This window comes from Schistocerca piceifrons, chromosome 2 (assembly GCF_021461385.2).
Source record: "Schistocerca piceifrons isolate TAMUIC-IGC-003096 chromosome 2, iqSchPice1.1, whole genome shotgun sequence".
NCBI lineage: Eukaryota > Metazoa > Arthropoda > Insecta > Orthoptera > Acrididae > Schistocerca > Schistocerca piceifrons.
This window is the reverse complement of record NC_060139.1, coordinates 1,024,683,435-1,024,704,211: the sequence shown is the minus strand read 5'-3', so window position 1 is coordinate 1,024,704,211 and position 20,777 is coordinate 1,024,683,435. Positions and strand designations below refer to the sequence as shown.

The following is a 20,777-nucleotide window of genomic DNA, read 5'->3' as shown; positions in this document are numbered from 1 at the left end:
TTGGAAGACTCACTAGACCTTTCTTTGACAAGTTTTGAAAAGGCAACAATTTAAAAACATTTACAAGTGTTTAAGGTTAGAATGAAAGAATGATAAAAATTTAAGTGAAGGTCAGTTTTTTTTTCAAAATATTTAAGTAAATTTAATGTGATACAGCATTGAGTATAACCAGTCACAAGCAAATGGCACCAGTGTCCCCCCCCCCTCCCCTCCCCCCCAAGTAAGAACAGTCATCGAACCAGGCAAGATTATTTAGGTTACTTTGTCATTTAATAGGTGTAAGTGATACAAACAACAGTGTAATTAAAGCATCACTCTTATAAATAACAAAAATTTGAAGCACACAACTTGACATAAAACACTAAAAGAAACCCATCTACAGTAGCAAAAGTGTCTGTATACAAAGATCAGACTTCAGAGAATCTCTATACAAAGATACAACATCAAAGGAAATTTTTTAAAGATAGTCCATCTTAGTACTAATTGCAATGTTCACAGGTCCAAAATGTTCAAGTGAAGGATTTTACAAATACCTTACTAAGTTCTGTGTAGAAACATGAATATTGGTGACAATCATATAAATTCGATGGAATTCATATACAATTAACAGAAATTATATACAATCTTGTTGGGCTGGCAGACAATGCATTGCCACATAACCATTTTTTGGTTGATTAGCAAAACAGGCTGTTTGTTTTCTGTATTTTCATACATAACAGATTTAGTTTTTTTCTTCTCTGTCACATCTCTTTATCAACCAAATCCCCTCTGATACCGTTAAGATCAACTACTACTGTCCGGTCCTTGACCTCACCCTCCCAATGAAAAATGGTAACGAGAGATAATCCCACATTTGTCCCACAACCCCATCCTTAGTCATGGTTTTCTCAAGTCTTTATAATATTTTTCATTAATACCATAATTTAAATCATACAACTCTAGAAACCCTAAATCATGTCTAAAATATTGCAATCCGTGAAGTCTAGCAAATTTTTTGTCAAAGTATGAAACTCACTGTCAACAACCTTTTAAATAGTTAAAATTTATTCACAAAATACATCTGATCAACTAGACACACAACTGAGGAAACACTAATTTAAAATATATGATAGCTGCTCTTTAGTGTATTGAATACTGAAACTGTCCTTGCCTTAACATTTTATGCCAAAACAAACTCACATATTTATCATATAATTTTTCCAAAACACATTTTTAAAAACAGTATCCTTTTATGAAAAATATGTTTTCTTATAAATATAAAAAAAATACAATTTGTACAAGTTGCTCATTTGTGCGAACAGTATCACAAATCCACATACACACTTATTAAGACTAGTTGTAATACTGAAATAACAACATTTTTAATAAAGTGAGATCACTCCATAACATCATAATACAAGCCAAAATTGTCATCTCCACCAACTAATAAAAATCATACACACTTGTGGAATGTTGGCAAGCTTTATTGACAAATCCTCTGGCACCAACTACCGAGAATTCTCCTTCCTTTTGAAGGGAGGAGTCAGCTGAACCGTATTATTGTCTGTCCTGCTGTCCTCAGTCTCCAAAACTTTGTCTGCCCATGAGAGCTGATTGTACGAGGGTCCTTCTCCTCCAAGCTCTGCTGGCAGTACATCTCGTGCTATACACTCGTGTAGTGTACTCATATTGTTGCCGTGTAGATATATCTATTGAGAATGAAGACACTTATGAAATATACATTATAATTAAAGAACTTTGTCACTTTTTATTCATGTATCTGTCAGATATATTCATCCAAATCCTCCCTAAATTGTAATGTATTATCACGTGAAAAGTTAAACGTAATGACAGTACACTGTCAAAGCTCTCCATTTCAAAACAATAGCATAGCTGTAGAAGGATACTTTACTGGTGATTTTGTATGCTAACTCGTTGCCAAAATAATTTAGTTTGTCTTGTGACTTGTATTGCCTTTCATGATCAGAAAACATTTGTCACCCAACAGATACAAGAAATAATAACCAACTTATATTTCTTTTATTAGTACATTAGCACACCATTTAATAGTTTATAACATGACATAATTTTGTACATCGAAGTAATTATATTTCATTTTTAGCTTCTCTAAATCTATCTTTCTGTGTAAATCCTACTGAGTTACAAAGTGATACACAGGTTACATCACACAGGGTGGCGCACGAAATGTGTCAACATTTGTTTCATTCATAGTTTATAGCACACATTAAATATCTCATTGACTGTCTCACCAGCAGAAGCAATATAGCTTGGAGAAACAAATGAGTTATGAAATGATGCATAATCCATGATACCATTGCTAGGAGACTAGTGTTTACAACATGGATGACAATGGGCAACTAACAGCGCAGCAGCGATCGACAGTTCTGTTAGTTTTTTATGAAATGAAAAGTCCTATTGCAACTCAGAGATGGTTTTCACAACAGTTTAATACACAGCAGACTCCTTGCAAGAGAACTGTTCATAGGCTTTATGATCAATTTGTAGGAGAAGGATAAATATTGGAAGCAAATCGACTTCAGCTGAAGCCTGTTTGTTTGCTGGAGATTATTGAAGTACTACTAGTTGTTCTCCAGAGAAGCCATGGCACATCATGCAGAAAAGCAGCAGTGCAACTGGCCATATCCAGACACTCCGTACAATGGATTTTTAAAACTGACCTTGTACTTGTACAAGACTACCTCTGCTCAGAAGCTCACTGCAGAACACAAGCAGCAGAGACTACTGTTTGCCTGCTGGCGGAAGATAGAGAACGAACTCAAACAACCACAGTGTTTGCAGTATGTGGCCTTTCTCCATCTTGCATGAAGCTACTGATAATCTGCAACTGTTTCATGATCATCATCTTCATGCTCCAAGGATTACAGTGTGGGTCGTAATTTCCAGGCACGGACTTATTGGACCTTTTTTCTTTGAAGAAGCTGTGAATAGTGCATGTTATTTGAGCAGACTCCATAATACCTTTGTTCCAGAGCTTCTTGCTACTGTGTTGCCCTTCAACATGCAGTGGTTCATGCAAAATGGAGCAAGGCAGCATACTACAAACACTGTGTTGGAATTCTTACACAAGCATTTCGAGATGCACGTCATTTCACTCAGATTATAATGACAGACAATTTTGGTCCCCCAATAGTCCAGACCTCAACCCATGTGACTTCTTCCTTTGTGGGTAACTAAAGGAAATAATTTTCCTAAAGCGTCCATATGATTTAATGCAGCTCGTATGCCTTATTCTTCAAGCTTGTAGTGAAATCATAGAAGACATGAACTGAGGCAGAACAAATCTCTGCAGAGTATTTTCCACGGTAGTATACATTCCATTGAAATTGTCTTAACAGTAACATGCTTATTCAAAAATGAATGGGGAAATTTTTTTTGCGCCACCCTATAAGTAATGGTGAAAACTGACTGAGCTGAAATTACATGATAATATAAGCCAAAATGATGCAGTAAACATGGGTCTGCAAATAAGCCTTTTGCGAAGTAATTGTGAGAAAGCGTTTATGAGATGCCACTACTTTAATGTGAAATATTGGCCTAGTTAGTACAAATGTATCTGATGTGTAAACTATTCAATCTCCCCATCTAATTCGGGTCAAATCTCACCCACAGGCCAAGGTTGGGGAATGTAGAATATGCCTAATGGTGCACAGGCATATTTTGCTGCTGCTGTAAGATGACAACTAATACACCAACACAGTCCAACATAGATACATTGAACATGGCCTGTACCTTTGCCTCCAAGATAACCTGATCTCAATCCACTTGATTCTATGTCGAAGCCATCTCAAAAGTGAAGTATACAGCTCTTGTATTGATTTGTCTGGAGAACTGGAGCAGCTGATTGTACAATCTTGTCAAGATTTATGCAATGATTTGGGTGTGTTTAAAATAAATCTTACCTCGTGGCAGAGAGAGCAGTATTGCATTCAAATGTGAGGACAGCAATCAGAACACTTCCTTTAACAGAAAATAGTAACATGTTGATAAAGTAGGCAATGACGGAAATTTCAGCTCAACTAGATGGAGGTTTCATACTGAAGTCAATGGTGGCTTCTAACTAACACATCCACAATTATTTCACAAACAACTTGCTTGCAGACCCATGTTTACTGGAATGGATTTGCTTGTATTATTGTATAATTTTGACCATTCAGTTTTTGTTATTATTTACACACATTGGGAGACCGAAGGGACCACACAATCAGATCCTTCTCCTGATCCAATGCTCAGGAAAAGTCTCATGGAGATACCTATATTTATTGTCTGAATGCCTCTGTGCATGCATTAATTATTCTAATCTTATGCTCACGATCCCTACGTGAGTAGGGGTTTGTACAGTAACTATTTAAAGTTGGTTCTTGAAACTGAGTTAATAGACTTTCTCGGAATAGTTGATGACTATTTTCAAGAGTCTTCCAGTTCAGGTCCTTCAGTATCTCTGTGACACTCTCCCACAGATTAAACAAACCTTGTGACCATTCATGCTGGCCTTGTCTGTATACATTCAATATCTTGCATTAGTCCTATTTGGTACAGGTCCCACACACCTGAGCAGTATTCTAGAGCAGGTCACATGGGTGATATGTAAACAATGTCCATTGTAGACTGATTGTACTTCCCTGGTATTCTACCAATGTGATCATTCCATTTCATATCCCTACAAAGTGTTATACTCAGGTATTTGTATCAATTATAGTCATAGGATACTACATTTTTTGTTTCGTTTTGTGATGTGAACAATTTTACATTTTTGAACGTATAAAGCAAGTTGCCAATCTCTGCACCACATCGAAATCTTATCAAGATCTGACTGAATATTTATGCAGCTTCTTTCAGATAGTACTTCAATATAGATAATTACATCATATGTGAAAAGCTTGATTATACTATTAATATTGTCTGCAAGGTTATTAATATACAGTATGAACAGCAAGAGTCCCAACACACTTCCCTGGGGCACACCCAAAGTTACTTCTACATCTGATGATGACTCTTCATCCAAGATAACACACTGTGTCCTCCCTACCAAAAATTCCTCAATCCAGTCACAAATTGATACCTCATATGATCATACTTTTGTCACTAAGCGCAGGTGTGATAATGGGTGAGTCACTTTCATTCTCAGTCACTTCGCCAAAATTCTCACTTTCCTGTATTCAACAATTATGTCAGTTAACTTTTCTGCAGATGTGTTAAGTAGGTTCATAGCTGAACAACACTGCACTAAAGTAGTAGTTGCTTTTGCCCGTGTGATATAACATTTCAACAGCAAAAGCACACCATCTGTGGTGATCCTGTGAACTTAAGGTGATACAAAAGTTGGAGTTTGTAAGCACGCACCTGGAGATGTTTGTGCACAATGTCATGCACTGTCAAATGGGGGATGGCTGGTTCCCTATTATTTTTTCTAATGGATTTACTTGAGCTCCTAGCAAATGCTTTGCACACATGTTCCACAGATTCTTTATTCACATATGTAGAAACACGTTTTCCAGCATTGGAGATCAATTTTCCTGTTCCTTGAAGGGTTCTGTCCCACTGATAAATGAATTTGTGTGTGGGAAGACCCACTCTCTTCTTGCATGCTACTGAAAATGTGTTACAGATTTTAACTCTTCCAACCTTAGCATACACTGCACCTTTCACTTTGGTGTCCACACTTTGACTGTGAGGAGAACATATGCCTGCTGCAAAGTAAACACAACTCACAGCTGTTCAGGAAATGGTGAGGATCACATTGTGGAACAGTGTCTATTGATTGTGTATTTACCCGACAACATAAAATGTTGAGTTCTTTCATTATTTCATTTTGTGTACCTCTACCTGGACACACTGATAAGCTTGTTGATCAACATTTGGTACAAAATCTAATTCTGGCGAAGGCTTCACTGAAATGATTCCACCTTGTCACAATTAGGCCTTCCTGTGGACTGTGCTAATATCTCTAAAAATTTCAGCTTCAGTGTGTTTCAAAATAGGTTCACCAGTGATATCACATTAAAGCAGCTCTGTGTCCTTTTATAGTGTAAGTACAATACATGCTGATTTTTGCTTGGTACCAAACTTTATTGAAGCATGCCTGGGTTCAGTTTTAATCTGAGAATGTATGTAGGAGAGCCTCTAGAATTCCTGTCTACTATCTGAAATACATCGTCATTTATTTAGATGATAAGCAGATACACCAATCATTTAAGGGTAGAATAATGCTCTGGACCAAAATTCTTCTTTGGATATCTTTCCCATTCTTCTCAATAGTTCACGTAAATCTAATCATACTTGCTGCTCAATGTCATGGCAGTAAAGTTTGTAAGTGATATACAGTTCTACATTTATGGTTATCGACTGACCACTTGGATAAGTATGTTTGGTCTGGATACAATTAAAATAAAACTAACTGGTAAACATGGCTTAAGACAAAGTCAAAACAGAACAGTAATTTTTTTCTGTCTCACATCAAGCAACAACACTTGTGGGTATGCATCCTCGTTTACAGCTTATTTATATTACAAATTATAAAAAAATCAGAGCAAATAACAAGTCACAGCAATTATGCCTACCAACTGCTGTCAACGCCTACCAATCTAGAATTTATAGGAAGCATAAAAAATGTGTGAAATCAGTCTAATTAGATATGTTGCATACTTACTTTTTCTCTTGTCTTTTCTTTCAGAAATGGACGGATAACTGTCAGTGCGGCCTCGACATACCATGGCTGGTTTATAAAATGAACCCCTTTGAATCTTGCTGGGAAGCAGTCTTGTAAGCCATTTATCATTAGCTTTAAAACACGGGGATTCAGCTTGGATGACTGACTGAATGAAAATCCACTCCAGTCGACAATGAAGATAAAGCCACTTACTTGATTTCGTGGCAATTCAATAAGTTTTTCCAGAGAGTAAAGAATTGCTTTATATATTGTAAGCAAATCATATGAAGAGGGATCCCAATTAGCAGCAAAAATCACAAGAACTCTTCTTCCTCTCCTGTAAAACACAAAAAGTTCAAACCATTAATAACTGTTAATTTTGTGTATTAAGGACTGTATCTGTCCGGCAAATGAAATATTATGAAAAGGATATACTGCTACTTCCCATATAGTGGAGATGTTGAATTGCAGATAGGCACAACAAAAAGATTGTTAAACCTGTAAGCTTTAATGAGTATAGTGAGCACGGGCACTGCAAATGTAGTGTGTGGTCTGTAAGTTGGAACTGTGGGTCTCACGGGGAGTGTGCCAGAGATAAGTCCCTGCAGTCGCACTGTCCTCTGTGTCCTTGGTGGCTCAGTTGGACAGACTGTCTGCCATGTAAGCAGGAGATCCTCGGCTTCGAGTCCTGGTCGGAGCACACCTTTTCAACTGTCCCCATTGATATTTATTAACACCTGTAAGCACCTAATGGTCTGGATTTCATTGTAATTTCATTCTTTGAGAGCTGCAAGATCACCAATGGTATCTGTTCTTTTGGACATGTCTGGAAGAACAGATACCAACTACATATTTGTTAGTCATTGTCCTTCACACACCATCCCCTTCCTTGTTCTTACACCACAGACTTCTATTCCACAAGTGCACCTGCAGTATTTTTACTTCTCTTCTTTTCCGCTCACGCCCCCCCCCCCCCTTCTAACCTCCCGACTGCACCTAGCTCCCCTACCCTCTCTCCACCTCGCCCCTGTATGCTCCCACAAACAGTACTTTACCATCCCCATCACAGCCTCCACCTTACCCTTATCACCCACAATGCTTCTCCCATCATGCACAATTGGCCCTGGCACCCAGAGACAGCAGTCGTGTGTGTGTGTGTGTGTGTGTGTGTGTGTGTGTGTGTGTGTGTGTGTGTGTGTGTGTGTGTGTGTGTGTGTTTCCTACTTCAGGTCTTCTGACTGAAAGCTTATGTGTTTAATAGTCTTTTCATTGTGCCTATCTGCGACTCAACATCCCCGCTATATGATGAGTAGCAATCTACCCTTTTCGTAATATTGTTGTTATTCCATCCTGGATTTTTCATTTTTTGACAACGTAATATTATTTTACATAACAAATACTTAAAACTCTTCTTTGAATTACATGTTTTACATTATAATTTAAAATAAATTAGTTGTTGTTGTTGTGGTCTTCAGTCCTGAGACTGGTTTGATGCAGCTCTCCATGCTACTCTATCCTGTGCAATCTTCATCATCTCCCAGTACCTACTGCAGCCTACATCTTTCTGAATCTGCTTAGTGTATTCATCTCTTGGTCTCCCTCTACGATTTTTACCCTCCAATGCTAAATTTGTGATCCCTTGATGCCTCAAAACATGTCCTACCAACCGATCCCTTCTTCTAGTCAAGTTGTGCCACAAATTAGTAGAAATTAAGAAATACAATGGAACAGCTCTATTTTTATGTCTGTGTTCTAGGTAATCCCTGTACACCAATGTCATGAGTAAATACATGACACGGACATGTATCAGCAAGTTAACGAGACCATCTTCTGAACTATTTCTAAAAATAATGTCCAATTATCCAAAAGGAAAAATAATTATGAAATATGTAAGTATAATTGTGTGTGTGTGTGTGTGTGTGTGTGTGTGTAGATTAATGCATTGTAATATGCATATTATATGCTGTGTCATTTATGCTGATAGATTTGCTTCAAATGCTGCACTATCTGTTGTGTCAACTACAAAGGAATGGAGTAAGATTAGAAAAATTGCACAGCAGCTGCTAAATTTAGAGCTTAATGTGCAAATAATTATGCAGCCATTTAATGATGACTGCTGTTTTATCTCATTGTGTTTACATGACTCCGCTGGTGATGTGTTCCACATAATTATAGAGTTGTTGGAGTTTTAAACTTCTGAATTATTTTCTTCCTGTAAATGAGCAGAACAAAACAGAGTAACACTTGGGCATGGTATTTTATACTAAAATCATTCAACACAAGGAAGGTGAATGGACCTTATGAGGTACCTTTATGACTTAACACTGATTAAATAAGAGAACTTGAGAACTTGCTCAGCTTGAAGAAGCTGATTATCATAGGGTGCAGGAGTGATGAAGTATTCCAAGTGGTTGAAAACAATGCAGACCATTCCTGTTTATAAGGTCATCAGATGGATGTGTATAACTGTAGGCCTACATCACTGAAGTAAGTCTGCTGCAGAAAACATGAAATAAGTTTTATGCACCTTTGAAGGAATTGGCATGTGTTAATGCACACAATGATTCTGTGAAACACAAGTCACTCTCATTCATGACATTCAAAAGGCAACCGCCAGTGGCGATCAGATTCTAATCATGCTTCCTGACTTCCAGAAGCTTACAGAATAATGGACTCCTCTTTCATTATACTGAGGACTTCTTATCATATAGAATTCAGCATGCTGTTCTTCATGAGGAGACATTTCCAGGTTTCAAAGTAGTTTCAGACATGCTCCAAATGAGTGTTGTAGGGTTATTACTCTTCATGATATTGCCTGGTGGGCAATTTCAGGCATTCTATGAAGCTGTTCACAAGTAATGCTGTGCCATATGGGAAAGTCACATAATCAAGAAAACTATAACAAAATGTACGCAGACCTGCAGAGGATCTACACTTTGTGTCATGACAGGAAGATAATCCACAAAATTAAAAAAATGTAATGTGTTGTTATAAGGAGGCAGAGAGATCCATTATTGTTCAATAACACAACTGGTGATCTATTACGAGAAACAGTAATAGTGATAAAATATCTAGGGGTGTTTCCTGGGGAACCTAATGTAGTCGTCAGCATGAAACTAGTTGCACAAAAAGTAAAATCCGGACCGAGGTTCATTGGAGGAATCCTACAGTAATGAGCTTACAAAACCCTCATTCAAATTATTCTTGAGTATTCTTTGTTTGTATGGGCCTTTATGAGAAAAGGATTAACACAGCAGAAGATCAAAACGAGCAGCATGTTTCATCAGAGGTTCGGTTAGTACGTGTGAAAATGTCGCAGAGACCCACAGCTAACTCTGGTGGCAGATGCTATAAGGGAGGTATAGCATCAATGGGATGACTATTGTTAATATTCAGAGAGCGCAAATTCATAAAGAGTACTACAACATATTACTTCATCCAATACGTGTCTAGCACAATGACTACAGCAGTAATATTAGACAAATTGAAGCTCATATGGAAGCACAGCAAAAGTCATGCCTCCACAAACCATTTGTGCATGGAACAGAAAAAGTGAGAAATGATAGAAGTACCCACATTAACTCTTGCCACACACTGCATGGTTACATGAGGAGTGTTGATGTAGAAGTGAACACAACAATCTAATACACCAAATAAACATGGATAGTACATTGTTATCACAGAAGTTAAAAAGGGTATGAAATTAAATTATTGTGATGGCAATGTTTATGAGAGATGGCACTGTAACAAATTTCGCAGTTTCTTATATCTGTTACTTCCCCTATGACACTAATATCTTACATCCGCTAAGTTTGAAATTAAGGTCAGTGCTTTGAAGAACATCATAGCGATCACATACTGTACTTAATCAGCTATTAATCCCCGCCAAACAGTGGCAGCGTGAAACTGTACATCCAATGCACACATATTTCCTGACTTATGACTAAATTAATTCAGGAAAAAGAGAACACTACAGAAAAATTAATGTGGAGTAGGAATACAATCAGCCTCAACATTATCACTGTCAGCCACTTGACATGCCACTGCTGCACAAAGGCCACCTATACACACACACATCATTATCGTCATCATAGCACTTTCCTCTCAAATCTGTTTCCTGATCAATTTCTTTCCTTCTCACCTAGTGATTGACAAATATATATATATCTTCAGTACTTACTGACTAACTGTTAGTTTTTGAATACTTTTTGCTGTTGTAAGTTAGAATTTGCACTCACATTGTAAACAATTTTTATTCCTTCGTGACTACGATGTCTGTCAGAATGGAACCCTTGAATAAAAAGCTCTTGGTTTACTTGCCCACATAATATCAAAAAGAAATTCCCTTAGCTTTTGATGATCGCTCCTGTCGTCATAATCAGGGGCTTAGTGTGCCTGTCTTGAAACTGGTGAATAAATGGGGCTCTGTGATCAGAAAAGCAGTTGAAATTAGACTGTGTGAAAACAACTTTAATAGTGTATTGACTGGATAATGAACAGTAGCCAGAGAAAAAAAAAATCAACATACGAATATTAGCAGTAAACCTGATAACTTAGATTGAGACTGGTAGTGCCAGTCACTTTTGCCAGTTTGGTGTGACATTGCTGATTCCATCTAGCTGACTGCAAATTGGATGCAAAAAGTTATGCACACACACACCATCTGCAAGCAAACACGCCCAAATGTAGCATACAGAGGCCACCAATCAACTAGAAGGGCAGGGTTCCAGCCTGCAGCAAAGTTCGAACCGATGGCCATCGACCAGCACCTTGGATGATCACCAGCCAACAGCAGGTAATATGTAAGTGATAATTACAATCAATTAAGCTTGTAAAACTTGCCTATGCATACTTCTGGACTAAGTTTGGTGGATTAATTTTTACACTCGCCTATATGTGCATATATTTGGTTGTCATTTCCAGTGTAATGTGTAACTGGATCACATGGTTCAATCCATGATTCACGGTTTGGAATACCATTGTTAATCCATCGTTAGACTTAGCGTAGCCTACCCCTGATAGTGTGTTAGACTGATGTAGCCATTTTTCCAGCAGTTGGTTACAGCATCTCATAGTAGTATTAAAGTACAAGTCTCATCTGTTTTTTATATGTATGTTAACTGGGTCTTAAGACTCAAGTGATAAACCAGTGTATGCACTCTTTGGCATATTCAAGTAAACATATAAAGAAGTATTAACAGTTTGTTAGCTGGTTGGTTAGGTGCAAAGTAGACTAGAAGCCAATCCAGAATCTCATTTTCTGGTTGACAGCGTATCTACCTCTTACCCTGACATCAGTCATTTTGTACAGTCTCCAACCACAGAAACCCGAAAAATCTCAGCTTGACCCTTGTTGCCATCTGACCTATTCACATAATCACTCATGTGCCTGAAACGTTTGATCACAAATCTCACACCATCTCCAATCTGATTGTGAGATTCAAATTAACTACATTGCGATCCATATCAGGTTACGACGAGAGAGAGAGAGAGAGAGAGAGAGAGAGAGAGAGAGAGAGAGAGAGAGAGAGAGAGACACTGGATGTGCACTTTGCAATGCATGGAAGCATGAACCTGATAAAGAAAGAGCACAGAAGACGACATCTTTTAGTTTACTGCCCGATGCAAGTGACAGCAATGCACACAATGCTGGCTAGAATGCTCAAACATACGGATGCAGCAGGCGCTACCTCTGTATGCACAGCATACGTCACCATGACGTGACCCAAGTGATGACATGCTCCTCTGAGCATAAAAGTAGGAGCCTTGCCAGTGTCACGAAAGTAAGAGTAAGTCCCTGATAATGACGATGGATACAATCATTGAAAGCTTGGGATTTTTTCCAAGTTTGACACGGCAAGTAAACCAAGAACTTTTTATTCGATTTTTATTCTTCTGTTCATTCCATTAGCCAATTCAGTCACTGTGTTTAAATGATTTTACGATCTTGTCACTAATTTGCACTTTTTATGTGTAAATTATATATTTACACATGTGTTCAAATTACAAGACAAAAGACATTTTTTCCAAAACTTTACATTTATTATACATTTACATCCACATACGGATTATATATGTACATTCAATAGTTTGTATGCATGCCTTTGTTCTTAATCAACATTTTTATCCTGTTTGGCATAGTTTTATTAACTTTTCACACGATATTTCAGTATCATTGTCATGGTACCAGATTTCCTCTAGTTTCCCCATGAGATCTTGTTTGGTGGTTATTGTAAATTTCCTTATTCTCTCTTTCACAATAGCCCATAAATTTTCAATTGGGTTTATATCAGGGCTATTCCCTGGCCAGGGCAACACTTTCAGTTGATGTTCTTCCAAGTACTTGGAAGCACTGTTGGCTTTGTGGCAAGGTGCCCCCCCCCCCCCATGCATAAAAATGGCATCTTTATTAGGAAACCACTCATTTATTTGGGGGAAAAGTTCCTTTTCAAGGATTTCTTTATATTGTTCTTGCTTCATTGTCTAATCTACAAGGACTTTTCATGGACATCACACTCCAAACCATAACAGAAGTTGGATGCTGCACACACTCAGCTTTGAACTGTTCTCCAGGTCTGCAACGAACATACTGGCTGCTTTCTCCCATCACAGTGAATACAGATTCATCACTGAAGCATAACTAAAGCATGTGTACAAAACTGCAAGTTAGGAAAGCTGGAAATAATAGCATAGGAGACCTCAACAGTCCCAAAATTCAAATGTACATTTCTTCAGTATCAATAAAACATCACAATTTGAAGACAAAACTCCAAATTTTAGAGATCAATTAATTTACCATATCATTGCACATACCTTAGCCCAGTCCTCTCTTGTCCACTCCTGAAGTTGTTTAACGCACTACAATCTTTTGGTTTTCATGGCTGGTGGTTTTCCCCCCCTTGGTCAGCATGCCTTTAAACCACATTCAAATAGCCCTCTCCTCGTCACAGGTGAAACTTCAACATCCAAACCTTTCAGCTGATGGCTCATATCTGTAGAAGTAAGTTTATGGTCCATTGTTGCCATGTTTGTAAGTCTTCTCATTGTTCTAGGACTGATTTTTCTTTTACATCCACATTTTCCTTTCCTGTTTGTCTTGTATTCACCACCTTTCTGCACTGAAAGTTTGATTCTGCTGACACTTTTCTGTAAATATTATCATTCTGTCAGCAATTTCTCGTTGTAGATAATAATTTTCAGCGAGAAGTGCTACAGCAGCTAAAACTTTCTGAGGTGAAACATCTTTTTGTCTTTCCTATAACCACATCAACATGATTTGGAGTGAAGATGACAAATGTTACCAACTGTGAAAAATTAAATGATCTGTGAGTTGCTTGGAAGGGAAATTTCGTTGCACAATCAAACCATTAAAACAAATCAATTATTACACTTTTCTTTCCTATTTGTACACCAGAAAACTTAAGAGTATCAAAAATAATCGTTTAGTCTAATAATTTGAACACGTCTGTATAAAACAGATTTTTGGATAGATTTTCAAGTTTTCTCCAATAAGTTCTTGAAGTTTACAAGCAGTAGAGGCAAACAGTCCAATGTCATAAGCAAAATACAGATGAGTAATGTACCATTAACACTCATTATTTCTTACCAGTGTATGGATTGGAATACTGCCTCTAGGCCTGCACAAAATAATTTTCTTCATAGGGACTCTCCTTGACTGACTTTTTTTCACTCCTGAAATTCTCAGTACCCTGATCAAATCTCATGGAAACAGTAGCACTGGTGTATATATTCTTCAGTGTACTAGAGTAAGTTGAATCAATAAGTTGCTTCTCAGGTTTTCTTAGTACTGATAGTGATGAAATTTAATCAATAGCTTTATCAAATTGTATAAATCACAGACAAATTCATACCCATTAGTTTGCTCTATAATTTCATTCATGATTTGACAATGATTCATTGTGTTGTATGTATCTGGCAAATGGCAACTTTTTTCTAAGCCTGATTAAAATCTTATTTTTTTCTACAGTGTTGGTGAATATCTTCAACATTCAGAGAGGACATTGACCTGTTAAGATTGTTCCAGTTTTAGAGAATTATCCTCTCCTGCAAACCATTTTGTGAGTCTCTATTATAATGTTTTGTCTACAGCTTTAGCAATTTCTACTGAAATTCCTAAGTATCTTTCCATTAAAAAGCTGTTGCATCTCATCTGTCATTACTTCCAGAATGTACTTACTAGTTTTGTGTACTTCTGAACCAACTTTTCAAACAATTAAAGAAATCTTATGTTTATACAAATAGCATTCATAACAAAAGCAACATTTTGGGCAAGGTTAAGTGCTTGTACAATTTCTGCTTTTCTTTAATACAATGCCACATGGCAGTCTTAACTGACAAGAGTGTGATATCAACTCAGTATAATTTTCTGTTTTGTTTTCTTAAAAGAGTCTTTCTTTTTTTTCATCTTATGGTAGCAAATTTTTGTAATAGGTCCTCAGACTATCCTGAAGAAATTTCCAAATAGTTTTCAATTCAACGTATTCTCCTGTATTTCCATCATCATTCAGATCAAAGCATAGTCTTCCTTTCAGTAGCTGCACTGTTCCTTTTGAGATTTTCCATTTCTTTTGCTTTCTTAGCACCTGTAAAATCTTTTGCTATTTGCATAATGAACTCAACTAACTGCTCCGTTTCCAGTTATTGGCTTTGGCCCATGATGTAACAGTGCTGTGTGACATTATGGAGATGCAGCATGTTTGCAACAGATTGTGAACTGTAGAGGGCATGTTAAAGTAAGAGGTGGCGCACTCCAATGATGGATGTTTGTTTTCGCAATTTGTTTCTGAGTAATGGTAGAGCTGTACTGGATTTTTCTGGTATTGTAAATCATGTTTTTGGCGGTGGTTGTTGGCCTGTCATTTATTTTTAACTTTGGTAATTATTAGCTACTAATTTGTTTTCAATTTTTAGCTCTTAGTCTGTCATTTGAAATTTGTTCATTTGTTAAATTTCATTTTTTGTATTTGGTATTAGTTTCTAGGTATGGATCTAACTCTTAAATTTATCGGTGAGAGGTTAATTGCTGCATGTGGGATGATATGGCTGGTGCCATCAAGTTTTTACAGTTAGTTGTTTTGTTCCCTGGGTGTGTTCGGTACTGCCAGTGTGGGAAGCTTATCAAGTTAACTACATTTCCTTTCTCAAACCAGAGATCTGTATATGAGGAGATGTCATCGCTTTAATGATTGGATATCGATTAGGAGCAGTTCCTGGTTTGAGAAATCTAGCCTGGCTTGCAAGATTTGTGTTGTTGACGTACTGTTTGTGTTACTGTAATCTTATTTGCTTCTGAGTGCAATTAAGCACAGGAGGGGGGGGGGGGGGGGGGGAGGAGCTTGTAGCTCTGGAAATTGATGAATTTCAGTTTGGGATAGCTAATAGTCGGAGAGGGGATTGTCCGAAAGGAGCACAGGTGGCTGCTTGTTTGTGGAGGGTGCATGTTCTGATGTGGGCTGGTGGAAGTTTTTTGGTTCATATTTGTTTTGGAGTGGTGTCATGATTCTTATTGTCATACATTTCATTTTTCCATGCTCACAACATTCTACTTCTGGTGGCTGCCCCGTTTGTTTCATTTTATTGCTTAAGTTAAATATTTTGTGTGTTTTTACTTGCGTATAATGAGTGATGTGGTTGCACACTGAATACGACTGAAATATAGATGTCCACTATCTTGATGATGTTATGTGTCAAAGGAGATGAAAGGAATCAGTACGTTTCAAATCTCCTGTTAAATATTTCTCCTTTTGCTTATCCCTGCACAATTTCAAATTTCCTAAAGTGCTGAACTAGTTGCTTAATTTAATTTGGTATACATCCTTATGCTTAAATAAATTATCGTCTACATTTCTACTTGATAATCCTTTTTTTGTAACAATACATATGTCTCAGCAGTGCACATGTCAAGGGGGGCCAACCAATTCAACAATATCGTGAATCATCGTCTCAGCCACATTTGGGTAAGTGTGGTTCAGTTAACGCAGTCTCTTAGCGTCCAAGAACATGAGTTCCGAATGCACAGGCCTGTATAAAATCAAAATACAGTGCATACTTTGTCACACAAAATGCCTTCATTTCCAACATCTTTCGGTAGTGTCAGGGGTCTTTCCACATAGGCCTACATGACAGTCAGTGCTCACTTACAGTACTGCATACGTTGAAGTAAGGCCACTTTTCTCACATGACAAACTTAAAGCTTTGGATCAAGGCAGCTAGGTAGATGCATTATTTCTTGATTTCCAAAATGGGAAATACGGAAGCATCCGATCCCACCCGTCTGCTTTGACCCATGACGTCACGAATATGGCGGAAATGACCAAAAACCACGATTCCAATATGGCGCATATAAAGTCATTACGTAAACATTATAAAGACGAAAATATATCGAAAAACAAACACACACACGTTCCACAAAAAGCCTAATGACACTAACGGGACAAGTGCGGGAAATTGGGGGTTTTTGGGTGGGGACAAACTAAATATAAACAAATTTACACACCCATCCCCATACAAAAAAAAAAAAAAACGACAAAACAAAACTTTTCAAATTCCACTAAACACAATATCAACTGGAATCGGACACTTCCATTGGCCTATATAGCTCAACAGCAGCTCCCGATCCCATAAATTAGGATTGAACACTTCCCTTGATCTATATAGCTCAAAAACATCTCCCAGTTACCAATACCAACAGCCACAACCATACATTGTAAAAAAACACTTCCCTCGACCCAACACACAACATATACATTGAAAACAAAAAATTAAAAACTAACCACAAAAAAGTTCCGGCGCCACAAACTAGGTTGGCCACCACAATCACACACACACGAAAAAATAATCAACCAAAAGAAAGACCCGACCCCCCCCCCAACCAACCCAACCTCCCCTCTCACCCCAAAATAAAAAAAAACTCATACACAAAAACCAAATGCGTCATAAAAAATTCTCAATCACACACTACAACTCAACAAAATAGATCCTCCACAACTAAAACACAAACCAACACCCCCCCCCCCACCCACAAACATTAACATGAAATAAACCACCCACCCACCCTGAGCTGCAGCCACCCACCCAAACCACCCACTTTCGGGCTATACATTTTACTTACAGCCCTTAAAAAAACCCGAAAAACACAATAGCCCTCAGGGACACTCTTCTGCCAACAGTACTCATCTAAATGAGACTGAAGGTTGGAAGAGCGCCTCTTCCCCCTCCCAAGAACTGACTTAACAGCCCCCCACATCCCCTCTATTGTCCCTGGTCCGAGACACCAGAACTTTAGCCAAATTCATTTCTTGCCCACAAATGGAGCACTTCACGATCTTGGCAAGTAACCCAAACCGGTGTAAAAACTTTATCAGCTCCAGCACGGTATTTCCCATCATTTCACGCAGATGCGCACTATTAATTTTATCCTACATATCCATTCCTGAACAAAAACAACAACCGATTAATTTATTCAAATTATCACATGACCTATAGCGAACAACACTAAATTAACCTTCACACAAAACCACTAAATCGTTTACTCACTGAAACGAATTCCACTACAAACACAGCCAGCACCGGAACAAATCTGTATAATGAGCAAGACCAAATTGAGCCCATTACACCACACAAACGAAAGCCCTAAACACAACACGAAGACATCTACAAACACACCACACACCAAACTCCGTGCCGTCATGACGTCACACACCACAACACTCTTACATCACGGGTCAAAGCCAACAGGTGGGATCGGGCACTTCTGTTGTCCCCCTAAAAGCACTTGACTCAGTACCACACCTATGCTTCTTGTCAAAAGTATTATCATATATGAGTATCAAATGAAATATGTGACTGTACTGAAGACTTATTGGTAGGGAGGACGCAGGATGTTATCTTGGATGGAGAATCATTGTCAGTGTGTCCCAGGGAAGTGTGTTGGGACCCTTGCTGTTAGAGTTGTATATTAATAGTAACCTCAAACTTTTTGGAGGTGATGCAGTTATCTATAATGAAGTGCTAAGCACACTCAGTCACATCTCGATAAGATTTCAAAATGGTGAAAAGATTGACAACTTGCTTTAAATGTTAAGAAATGTAAAATTGCGCACTTCATAAAATGAAAAAATTGACTATAATATCAATAAGTCGCTGTAGGATTTGGCCAACTCATACAAATACCTGAGTGTCACTCTTTATAAAGAGACGAAAAGGAATAATCACATAGGTCCAGTTGAGGTAAAGCAGATGGTAGACTTTGGTTTATTGGTAAAATACTGGGGACGTGCAATCAGACTACAATGGAGACTGTTTACGTATCACTTGTGCAACCAATTCTAGAATACAGCTCCAGTGTGTGGGACCCTTACCAAATAGGACTGACAGGGGATACTGAACGTATACAGAGAAGGGTAGCATGAATGGTCACAGGTTTGTTTGATCTGTGGGAAGGTGTCACAGAGATACTGTAGGAACTGGACTGGAAGACTCTTGAAGGTAGACATAACCTACCCTGGAAAAATCTGTTATCAGAGCTTCAAGAACTGGCATTAAATGCTGGTTCTAAGAATATACTACAATCCCCTATGCATCACAACAGAGATCTTGAGGATAAAATGGTATAGTAGCACATACCCCATTTTTAAAGTTAGCCGAGCATTTAAATGAAGATTGCAATCCACTGGAAAATTTGTTAAGATTCAATTAACTAGGTTTCATCATGACCAAACAACATACCTGTCTCTTTGAGGTAATACTCCAGGAAACCCATCACGGAGAGCCTGCTGGAGAGCTGTGTCTGCAGGTCCAAATTTCTCAAATAAGCTGCTGTTTTGTTGTCTATAGCTGCAATAGTTGCACAGAAGCTCAAAGGCATCTGGTACATTACATTTGCGTGCACGAAGGAAACGTAAAAGAAACTCATCATCTGTGCGTGTACTACCTGGGGGAATAAATACTTGAATTTAGTGTTTTTATTTTTCAGCAATTTATACACAGAAATAGCCACATCAGAATCAAGCACAAAACATAATTCTACAATATCTCTGCTAAGATTAGACATGTAATTTTTTTTCCGAGGCGCATACAACTGAAAAAGAATTACCATGGCAAAATACAGTTAGTTCAGAATACGAACCTATGGTTGGGCTCTTAAGAATCAATTGTCGTACAGCATTTATTGCCCCTTTACCACATGGCTGCCTTGAGTTATCCTCACAACCAAGGTATGCCGGACTGCTTAAGGTATTTGTTCTGCAAATATACTCCGAGTATTCGGCCATTTCATCCCCGCTTCAAGTCTGCAAAAAAAAATTCAAATCTTCAATCCCTTGTGATGAGAATGTCAATAGTGGCATGCTGAAATGAATTCATTGATCTATGGTTATCAATCTCTATTTCGTTACAAAAAGTGTATATAACAAACACTGAAATTCAAAGCAGCGATGTCGCAGTAACCTCCTTTGCCCAGTAATTCGTTTTTCTTAAATGCTCATGTAGTAACTTTTGTCTTAAACTAACGCACTAGTCCAGTTTACTAATAGATTATTTCGACTCGCAGGCTGTTGCAAATGCAGTAATCTTGGGAACTCCGATGGTATTGTAAATTGCGTCCCAAAAGGAAGAATGGCAGTGAGAAACCATTCATTTGGAACATCACGCACTGAAACTGACAGCCCTTCTCCACGTTTATCAGTAACCGAAAACATCATCATTGCGACAAAGTTTACATAAGTCAGTGAACTGTCAGTCTCGAAATACGATAGTTAGCACGCTGACAGAGCCCACATCAATAATTCTACGTTGAAACAAAAATATTTACTTGTCACACACCTGGAACCAATGACCACAGATACACGCTTTAAACACCTGTGGAGCAAAGCAGAGATGTTGTAACCTTAATTACCACAAATTTCCAAAATTAGGCATGGACAAACTAGATACGGTATAAATGTCTTGTTTAAAATTATTTATTTTAGGTATGTTTTATCAAATTAGTGTCAGATATCTGAAGTATCCGCTACATTTCAGCGAACCACATGCAACGACTTATCTGCGCAAAAGTTAGTGCATGCAAAGAGAATGTTCTGGTTACTGTGCG

At 37.9% G+C, this 20,777-nt stretch overlaps 1 protein-coding gene across 5 annotated transcripts; it reads right to left on the bottom strand.

The window, feature by feature from the left end:
* Positions 1-226: 226 nt before the first annotated feature.
* LOC124776447 (clavesin-2-like) lies at positions 227-20,548 on the bottom strand. 5 transcript variants are annotated; one of them, XM_047251453.1, is made up of 5 exons: positions 20,510-20,548; positions 19,815-19,977; positions 19,415-19,619; positions 6,881-7,004; positions 227-1,688 (listed from the first exon to the last, which is right to left on the bottom strand). In XM_047251453.1, the coding sequence occupies exons 2-5, from the start codon at positions 19,957-19,959 to the stop codon at positions 1,488-1,490; spliced, it is 675 nt and encodes a 224-aa protein (XP_047107409.1). In that variant the 5' UTR covers positions 19,960-19,977; positions 20,510-20,548; the 3' UTR covers positions 227-1,487. The 5 variants fall into 5 exon arrangements, with proteins under 5 accessions (XP_047107409.1, XP_047107405.1, XP_047107408.1 ...); XM_047251449.1 differs by having other exon boundaries at positions 229-1,688; positions 6,668-7,004; XM_047251452.1 differs by having other exon boundaries at positions 229-1,688; positions 6,668-7,004; positions 20,499-20,522.
* Between the last annotated feature and the right edge of the window lie 229 nt (positions 20,549-20,777).

Bases quoted from the DNA above. Each gene is read 5' to 3' on its own strand.
- LOC124776447 (XM_047251449.1), bottom strand. From the start codon at position 19,959: ATGGCCGAATACTCGGAGTATATTTGCAGAACAAATACCTTAAGCAGT. The intron at 19,620-19,814 runs GTTCGTATTCTG...TTATTCCCCCAG, and splicing joins TCTTAAGAGCCCAACCATAG to GTAGTACACGCACAGATGAT. The intron at 7,005-19,414 runs GTATGTTGTTTG...TGTGTTTTACAG, and splicing joins GTATTACCTCAAAGAGACAG to GAGAGGAAGAAGAGTTCTTG.